Source organism: Rhincodon typus, chromosome 1 (genome assembly GCF_021869965.1).
Source record: "Rhincodon typus isolate 14 chromosome 1, sRhiTyp1.1, whole genome shotgun sequence".
In the NCBI taxonomy this organism is placed as follows: domain Eukaryota; kingdom Metazoa; phylum Chordata; class Chondrichthyes; order Orectolobiformes; family Rhincodontidae; genus Rhincodon; species Rhincodon typus.
In genome coordinates this window covers 23,593,701-23,604,020 of record NC_063332.1, presented here as the reverse complement: position 1 = coordinate 23,604,020, position 10,320 = coordinate 23,593,701, and the positions used below count along the sequence as shown (strand labels likewise).

Sequence of the window (10,320 nt, the reverse complement as noted above, 5' to 3'; positions counted from 1 at the left end):
TCTCTCTCTCTGTGATGTAGATTAGAAGCTATTAGGGGCAATGGATTAATTTGTAGCCAATTACAAAACGTTGCTGAATATGAATGCATAAATAACACGCAGTCTGGCGAGTACAGGGGCAGAAATGTCTAGGGGGAGTCCTAGGGGAAACAGCGAAGACCTTCTGAGGATCAGGAGCACTTTGTGACTTCACGTTCGTACCTTTGATCGACGCCAGGGGTGCATAGGAATCAAAGATTTGGCTGCATATAATACGGTTTTTTTGAAAAAAAAGACTATTAAATAGTTGTTTTGCGTGGGGGACGGGGGAGGGAGGAGAGGGGGGTTTGGTGGTGAGAAGTCATGAATGTGAATAGAGAAAAGGTTCAGCCCGCTGATATCTCCTTACCATCAGCGGCAGTGGCAGATCCGATATCTTGTACCATCCACACTGAAGCCATGGATGTGAATGGGGACCAGAGGCTCCCAGGCAATGACCTAGCTCCCTACTCCTGCCCGGCAAGCCGGGAAAGGACAGGAGACACGCAGGGCATCTCTGGTCAAGAAGCAGTGGTCGTGGTCCCTGCCCCAACCAGCAACAACAGGACCACCTCGTTCTCGGTCTTGGACATTTTGGATCCCAACAAATTTAACGGCAGCAAACGCCGGCAATGCAGCATTCTGTACAGAGCGGCCAGCGAGTACACAGGAGCAGCGGCGGGGGAGAGGGCTGCGGACGCTTTTTGTGAAATTGCAGATCAGAAAACGCTAAGTGAAAGCGGTTTGGACACATGCAAGAAGGTCACTGACATAATCAGTAAGTATATCCAGGTCATGGGCGCTATCATAACGCATCCCGACGCGCACAAGTGGTGCTCCAAGTTTTTGCGCTGATGTGCAAAAGTCAGAAGCGCCGCTGAAAACGCGAGAAAACAGCGATCGGGTTTTAAAAATATATATACATAGCCATAGCCTCTTTCCCCACCCCTGCCCTTCGTGTGTTTACAACCTAAAGCCGCTGGCAGTAATGACTTGTGGTTGCAGACGCTTTAATAAGTGTTAAGGCTAGCGTTCTGCCTATGGTGAACCGGCAGGTACGATGAGCCAGTGTAGTAGCAGTCTGTTTAGTGTTATAAGTAGTAGAGTGAGAACGTTTCCTTTCACCATGATCTTAATAGATCTATCTTAGTTGGGTGATTCCGTGTTGGTTTGGAGTGGTTTGTGATTTTCAAATTACTTTGTGGTTATGATAGATTTTGCAAGTCAATATGGTTTAGCGTCTTGAATTAGTCCGTCCTTAGAAACCGCCGGATGATTAGGTGTAATTACCTTTGTATCATTTGAAGCTTCTTAAATTGCAGTTGGCTAGTCTCTTTTTAAAGAGGTCGCTTGCCAGGAATAAATAGGAATCGCTGCCGTTTAAAGGCGTTTTATCCAATCTTTCAAAGACATCTCTGGAGTTTATCCTTCATGCTTTGGGCGACAGATTCAATTTTCTCTCTCCCCTTCGGTTTTTAGGACGAATCAGACTAATTGTGACAAAACGCTGGTTATCTCTAGAAAAACAATTAAATTTCTTCGATTACATTTAAGGTAAAATGTGCTTAGCAGCGTTAAAGAGCTCTTGTAATGGCGGAAATCGCCCCAGAGTGGCATGTTGGGCTGGGGTGATCGATATCCTATTATCGAATTCTGCATATCTCTTTCAAACAGCTTGCAAACACTCCTAAAACGTCTAAATTATAGGGTCAAAATTCGGATAATTACTCGATTAAAACGTATTACAGTTATTAGTGGCTGTTATTGATTGTGTATTGCTTTCGACCCAGGCTCCAGATTGCAACCTGCGCACATCTTTTCAAAAAAAATACCAACTTTCTTGCCACAAATCTGGTGACACAAGGACGGAAAGACACAACAGCAGTATTTTCCGTCGACTTCTAAGTAGCAGCCTGGATGGCCACATTATTATAATGCGTGTTATCTGGCAGTCAGTCATTTTACCCGATATGATCCAGGTGTATTATTCTGTTAAAGTTTGAGTATGTACAGTTATTGTTTGGACCAAGTCAAGCATGTTATACACAAAATAAGCAGACCAGACGCAAATTAAAATAAGAATGCATTAGAAGGTCAGCTAGTTAATTGCGGCCGTTCCCAGGGGACAGTTTCTGTAATAACAGGCTGCACGTTGCTCGTGTTTGGAAGCTGATTAAATGATGGGAGGGCAAACATGAACACTATTGTAAAGCAGGAGATTCGGGCAAAGAACGGAAGCTCTCCTGCGACAATATGTAATTTCTATTAAAGGTAGTAAATGTTTTTTAACTGCTTCATTCTTTCCCCCAACCCCCACCACCAACCCCACCCCCGGCTGTCTAATGAGGCCTTAATATGATCACAATTAATGTAAGTGTCCAGCAATTAGTTTCTGTAATAGACAGAATCCCCTTACTGACACCAATCGAGTTTAATTAGCATAGCCTTATATCTTTTAGAGATTTTTTTTAATTAACAGGGTCACTTTTATATGATTCAAGAGTTGTTTGTAAACGATACAAATGCGTGGAGGCGAGTACTTTTCAACATAGTGCATGGTATTCTTATTAAATAATTGTAAATATTAGTTATTAGCAGTTGGTCCCTACAGATTATTCAGATAGATTCAATGGCATATGCGCTTTATTCTTAGCAGCAAGAACAACATACACGATTGGGGTGCTCAGGAATGTGGTTATTCGGTTTTTCTTCACAAATGACACCGAGAGATGGCCGAAAGTGTCATTCCATGCGCTCGGATCAATCGGTAATTTCTTATCTCCCCACTTTCCAGAGTATAATCGAGGTAGAAAAGACAAGCAACACAAAAAATTAAGCAATCTCCGTTTCCTTCACAATTTCAACAGCATTCTCCTTCCTTGTGTTAACAGCTGATTCACAGAAAGATAACTTTTAATTTTTTAAAATATGTAAAAGGAAAGTGGTGAAGTAATTTCTATTATCCGGGACTGACGGAATCCGTTTATATTCAACAGATAACTTGTTAATATTATTATCGATATTGATCTCGCGCGCGGTTTTAATATTTTAGTCCATCTACACTGCTAATTGTAACAATAAATTGGATTCTGATTCTGAGTGTGTTCGCGTTTTGGTCACACGTTAACGTTTAAACATGAGTTGGGAAATCATAGTTTGGTGTAAAGTGCTTTTTTTAAAAAAAAATACATGTTTTAACGCGGCTGAGTTTAGTTTCTGAAGTTTCATTTGAAAATGAGCGGTGAATGCTTCAGAATCATTGATGAAACATTCAAAGGTGTCCCAAAGCGTGACTTTGCTCTTGTCCTTTCGTCTTCCAAACGATGTACCAATGTTGAGCTTTATCTAATCTCCCGCCTTCTCTTTCTATTTTCTTCACTCTCTCTCTCCCTCCCTTTTCCCCTGAACCCCGCCTCAGAAGATGGAGATTTCCTAGACAGTTACAAATCTGAGGAGTGTGAGAAGGACTTTTGCCGGAGTTTGGACACCACCGAGCAGATCTGTACCAGCAGCAGTGGCAGTAGCCAGAGCCCGCGTCGGGAAGAAGCCGAGGAGTACAGTGAAGATAGTGGTGGTGGGAGAGGAGGAGGAGGCAGTGGTGGTACTATCGTGACCGCTGCGGGAGAGAGGATGTCCGGGCTGGAAGGAGATGCTGAGGACGAAGAAGAAGAGGAGGAGGAGGAAGAGGAAGGAGGAGGTGCTGGAGGAGAAAGTTTGAGCCCACAAAGCCAACAGAGCCAGCACCAGCAGCAGCAATGTCAGCAGCAGCAGCAGGGTCAGAGCCAGCAACAGCACAGGAGCAAGAGGAAGCGCAGCGGCTCAGACGCTAAGTCTGGCAAACCGCGGCGGGCCCGCACTGCCTTCACCTACGAGCAGCTGGTGGCCCTGGAGAACAAGTTCAAGTCGACCCGCTACCTCTCGGTGTGCGAGCGCCTCAACCTGGCCCTGTCCCTGAGCCTGACCGAGACCCAGGTCAAGATCTGGTTCCAGAACCGGCGGACTAAGTGGAAGAAGCAGAACCCCGGGGCAGACACCAGCGCTCCTACCGGCGGAGGAGGGGCGGGAGCTGGGGCCGGAGCTGGTGCAGGAGGGCCAGGGGGAGGAGGAGCAGGAGGGGGAGGAGGATCGAGCTTGGGTGGCCCCGCCGGGACTCATCTCGGGGGCCTCAGCCCCATGAGCTCGTCGTCTCCTGTCGGCGGGCCACTGTCCGTGCACTCGGCTTACCCTGGCCCCGGGGGTCTGGTGTGCGCCACCCAGTTGCCCTTCCTGCCCTCCCCCGCCGCTGTGCTCTCCCCCTTCATGCTGAGCTCGCAGACTTACGGGGCCCCGGCTTTCTACGCGCCACATTTACAATAAGGCATCAGAAACGACACTCCAGCGCCCGCCCTGAACCACACGCGAACCCAAAATAACAACCCCAAACCACAAAGGTCATAGCAGCAGTACATCAAGTTCTTCAAACAGTAAACATTGACGGGGCTAACATCCTCGGTAACCCTGGCTGTTTACTCGCTGTGTCAACTGAAGATCTGTAACACTTTCAGACACTCGTCCAGGTGTCTAATATTGACACTTTGTATTTACCTTTGCTTTGTGTTTATCTTTATGAACTGCTACAAAAGTTAGAATTGTTAAATATTTTCTCCACACTATTTAATTGTTTTCTTTTAAACTGAGCACCTTTGCACTTAACCAAAGTTTTAGTTTCATATTTAATTCAAAATTCGGGATTCCTTAATCTTCATGTTCATTAGTTTCTTAAAAAAAACTGAGATATTTATGCTGGAACGAAGACACTGGGTCACCGAGAGAACCGGCGCTTCTGTGTCTCCCCCTACCCCCACCGTGCCAGCAATCTGCTGCATACATGCGGCGTGTTGCTCATGTTACTTCACACATTTATAACATTTATAATGCCTGATCGGCCACCCTGATGGCTGAAACTGCAACATAGGACACATCATGCCTCCCAAAGAAATTGCATGTTCTTTTTCCATCTCATGAAACTTCGTTCACGGGGGAGGGGCGGATGTCAATTCGCAAATAATCTTCCCTTTCAACAACTCTCTAAAACAAAACAAACATCTGTCTTGCTCTCGATTTTCAAAGTAAGTGTGGTGCGAGGAAAGGGAGTAACAACCCATGAAGCTGGATGTTGCCTTGTGTTTGTAGGGAATCGGTGTCCCTGTAACAGCCATAAATTAAAATGGAATATGTCAGTAGAGCAATTTTGAAGCGTTCAGTAATGCATCCGGTATTACTGTTCCAGGTATTTGGGAGGGGTGAGGGACCCAGAGAGTCTGTTTGGGAGGCGGTTATGACGGTCGCCTTTACCCCTACAGTTCCCAGTACTTTTTTTTAGTGCGTTGTTGAAATAAATATGCAGGTTCATTTTAGTCATGTTAACACTTCCCTGTAAACACGCTGAAATAAGAATACTGTATGTGTAACTGCGGCGAAAGTCTTACGTGTAGTGTGCAGGGCGTGAAAGGCCATTATTTCAAAGATGAAAGTAGAAAATTAATTATGGACCAAAAGATACTGAGGAGTGATTCACCAACCTTCCCTGTTTGTGTTGGTTTTTGGTGACTTTACTAGATCAACTTTTATTACATTAAATTTATTTTTGTTTTGCAAATTATATTAAGCAAAACTATTGCAAATTTTGCTGGTGCTAAAATAATAACTGGACGTTGTCGCATTTGATTTTAAGATCAGATTGCGTTATGGTGTCAATCCTGGTAAATTGGAGATTTTCGAAGACATAGAAGGCAGTTCCGATACCACAGTTTTGCACAGAAGCTTCTGTTACTCACTGGGGAGAAAATCAATAGTGAAGATGTTTTCAGGCAATCATTCCCCTTCCAGTTAATGTGAGGGTCATAGCATTGTCCTTCTGCCCCAAAGTTAACAACTTAATAAACCATGTTTATCGAATTTCATATCAGATACCCTCGAAAGTTGTTCTGAGGTTGTGGGACTATTACAACAGGTTCGTAAAAGGGAGAATAAAATAAAACCGTTTTATATATTTTAATCTCATGGCACTTCTTGTGATTACATAATAAGGTTGTACCACCCACGAATATTAAACTGGAAACTTTCCCCTAATGTTCTCTCAAAATAGGAAAAGATTATTGCATCAAAACGTCACCTGAACGTGAATTAACTGGAAGAAACTTGTTGATGTCACTAACGGTTATGTATTTTTTGGTAATCTGCCTGAAATGGTTTCTAATTCTTAATGAAATGACACTGAAGAAACCCACTGGATATCTAAAAACAATTTATATTGATAATTGTGTTAATATCTTATTAATATTATTGTAATATTATTGTTCGTTTTCTGTTAAATGTGTTATGAAACACCCAACTCAAGGTCTCAGGGTACATAATTTACAAAAGTAGAAATTCTGTATATCGTTGACAGAGAGTGCTTTCTCTCGTGAAACCATTATTATCCATTACTTGAATTATTAATTTTTGGATGAAGGAACCGCCTAGTTCACGGAACGAGGAACTGGAAAAGGCAAAAAAAATCAATAAACACTCTTAACAATCTTTTTTTTTAATAAAACGCCGTGACACGGAGAATGGTAACAAAACACATCAATGTCAGAAAAGGATTTGAGATTTTGTTGCTTTTATTTACACTGTATATTTAATATGTTCAATAGTTGAATTTGTAATTGATGTAACTTATGAGAGAGTGGTACTCTGAAATTATATGGCTAATGAACGAACGAGCACTTTGGTAGCTAAAATACTTTAAATGAACAATCAATAAATGAGTCTATGCTAATCACCGTTTTTGCCTGTTGTATTTTAGTGATAGTGGACTCACCGGCAATAAATATATTTGACACATTGTACATGCATTTCCGCATTTTGAACAATTTGCACTCTTATTAAAATGCAACTATACTTTTTGGAAAGAAAAGCTATAAGCGAAATTTGGACGGTGCTTGCCTAAACATTCTGGTCGAGTCGTTTTAAACCATTTCTGGCCACCTCGCCCGTCTTGTTTCGCTCGCCCCTCCCGCCTTTTCTCCTCCTCTACAGCATGGCAAAACTTTTGCCTCGCCTGATTTCTTAGATACCCTCTTCTGAATTCATGTTGCGTCTCTGAATCATTGTATCATTTCCTCCTTTTGAATCCTTCCCGTCTTTCTTTCCTCGTCAACCCTGAACATGTTATCGACCGGCGTCTAGTAAAGTTGCAAAACATTTTGTTTTGAGGTGCGGGGAAATAGAAGTGTGAGTGTGAACTGGGAGTTAGAAAAGGCAACCACAACATCCCCCACAACATCGTACGGTTAAAATTATGTTTTGTTTTGTTGACTGCACTCTCGTTTCCAATCTTTTCAGGCATTTCCGTTGTAATTTCATTCATCGACATTTGCTTCCTCGTCCTATTTGTTTTTTAAGATTTTTTTCTGCTTCATCTTTATTTAAAATAACAAAGTCTTTTACCCGGCCATCCTCTGCATTTTCTTTTCCAACTACCGTTTTAGTCTGTCACACTGTAATTTCTTTCCTATGTTTTAGTGCGCGCACATTTCTCCATTAAAATGTCAGATGTATCATCGGCCTAACTTACAGAAGAAAAAGTCATCGGAAAACGAGGGTTAAGTTTCGTTAATAGAGAGTGATTGTGGCCAGTAAAATTCCTTATTCGTCTGATAGGATTTGTTCTAAAGACCTTCCTGATTAATATCTGATTGTTGTTGTCACAGATGATTTTTGAGCTCATGAAATTTCCATTACGTGGAATTGGAAGCGATGCTGGCGCACCTCTTTTTTCCTAATTTAACGAGACTTCCAAAGACAAGCAAATCCGAGGGCCGTGTTCCCAATACAATTAGCTGGTTCCCAACTGCTGGCACAGTAGCTTGTTGCGTGACGGTACAAAACGATACCCTTCTAATCCTATTAACTGTTTGTCCTTGTTTGCTTTCCTGAGTGAGGCTTTTTTTTTGATAGCCTTTTCTGCGACTGCTAGCACATGAAGCGTGAGGAACTCATACCGCCTGACGCACACACAAAAAAAATGCATCTCTCCACCGAAATTGATCATGTCGAAATGCAAATTGGTTAATGAAAAGAGATAGCAGGAACTGCAGATGCTGGAGAATCTGAGAAGGGTCTAGGCCCGAAACGTCAGCCTTCCTGCTCCTCTGGTGCTGCTTGGCCTGCTGTGTTCATCCACCTTGTTACTTTCTTGGTTAATGAAAACTCAGGTTTGTCCCTGTTGTGAATACGTGAAGAACGTCCTCTGCAGCTGCTGTGGTGCCCAACTCCGCGCTCAGTCCAGTTTAGCTTGGCAGCACCTCAACACACACTGAAACAAAATGTTGGGTCTAGAACTTTGAAATTAAGTGAAAAAAAATAGAGAATTCTGGAGAAACTCAGGAGGTCAGGCAGCATCCATGGAGAGAGAGAAAACCAATATTCCCAGTCAAATACGACTCTAACCTCTCCACCTCAGTGGCTTGGCTCTGATTTTGATGTTATGTCCCCTTAACCAAGAGTCTGCCACCACTTTCTCTCTGGCTACACTTTCAATTCCTTTTAAAATCATAACACCTCAACCAAATCACCCTTATTTTTCTACATTGCAGGGAATACAAGCCTAGTAAATGAAATCTGTCTCTATAATCTAACCCTCGGTACTCTGTTAACCTTTTGGGAAATTTGTACTGCGTGCTTCCTCAAGTTCAGTTCTGCATTCCTCAAATGTACTGCCACCTGTACATTGTCCTATAAGTCATGTTTTCTACAGGTAAAGCAAAACTGCCTGCCTGTAATATTCTGTACACCCCAACCTGGGCGGTACAGTGGCTCAGTGGACAGCACTGCTGCCTCACAGCACCAGGCACTGGGGTTTGATTCCAGCCTTGGGTGACTGTCTGTGTGGAGTCTGCACATTCTCCCTGTGTCTGTGTGGGTTTGTTCCAGTTTCCTCCCACAGTCCAAAAATGTCCAGGTTAGATGGATTGGCCATGCTAAATTGCCCATAGTATTCAGGGATATGTGGGCTAGGTATATGAGCTATGGGATATGTAGGGTTACAAAGATGGGGTGGGTCTGGGTGGGATACTCTTCAGAGAGTCAGTATGCAGTCAATTGGCTGAATGGCCTGCTTCCACACTGTAGGGATTATAATCCCCTCACGAGCAGGCATAAATTTAATATTCTGCTAGCTCCTTTTTGTTCCTGATATTTCACTAATCTTTGTGCATGGACCCAAAAATCATTTGGACTGCCACTGTTCCTATCATTTCACCATTTAAATAATATTCAGATCTATCTTTATTTGGGCCAAAATGGATGACCTCACTTAATGGCATTGAAATCCATCTACCACAGTTTCATTCGCTGACTAATCTATCAATGTCTCATTGTAATTTTATGCTCCTGTCCACACTATTTACTATATCACCAATCTTTGTGTCATGGCAAACTTGAATATATAGCTCTTTTTTGACTTATCAATGATTTAATATATATAGTGAAGCATTGAAGCCTCAATACAGATCCTTGTGGGTTACCACTAACCACTTCCATACAATTTGAGCACATATCCATGATTTCTACTCTCTTTCTTCTATCCAATCTCTGAAACTGTTCAATAATTTGTATTGGAATCTATAAGCATTTATTATAGCTAACAGTCTCTTATGTGGAATCTTACCAAATGCCTTCAGGAAGTCCGTATAAACAACATCAATAGGCATCTCTGCCTACTATTTTTATTACACTCACAAAAATGTTTAATTAGGTTAATTTGAGTTGACTGACCTTTTCACAAATCCTGTTCACTGACTCTAATCTGTTCAAATTTCTGAGCATTCAGTTACTTAGTTAATAACCTCCCCACAACAAATGCTAATAGGACTGCAGTACTTAGAACCAGGTGGATCTTGTTGACAAAAAAAATCCTTGATTGGGGTTGTTAACTTGAGCCAATCAGGAAGCCCTGGTTGAACAAAATAAATGGGATTTAGAATCTGAGATAGTAAGAACTACAGGTGCTGGAGAATCTGAGATAACAAGGTATAGAGCTGGATGAACACAGCAGGCCAAGCAGCATCAGAGGAGCAAGAAAATTTCTGAAGAAGGGTCTAGGCCCAAAATGTCAGCCTTCCTGCTCCTCTGACGCTGCTTGGCCTGCTGTGTTCATCCAGCTCTACACCTTGTTATCTGAGATTTAGAATCTTCTCAGTTCAGGGGACTAATTCTGAGTTGGCTGGTCACAGCCCATCTGTGCACTGGTAAATAAAGGGTGACTTGGTGATGGGA

At 42.5% G+C, this 10,320-nt stretch overlaps 1 protein-coding gene across 1 annotated transcript; it reads left to right on the top strand.

Moving 5' to 3' along the window:
* The first annotated feature begins 342 nt into the window (after positions 1-342).
* Positions 343-4,374, top strand: nkx1.2lb (NK1 transcription factor related 2-like,b). The gene is made up of 3 exons (XM_048603244.1): positions 343-796; positions 3,437-3,627; positions 3,754-4,374. The coding sequence occupies exons 1-3, from the start codon at positions 343-345 to the stop codon at positions 4,372-4,374; spliced, it is 1,266 nt and encodes a 421-aa protein (XP_048459201.1).
* Positions 4,375-10,320: the final 5,946 nt, after the last annotated feature.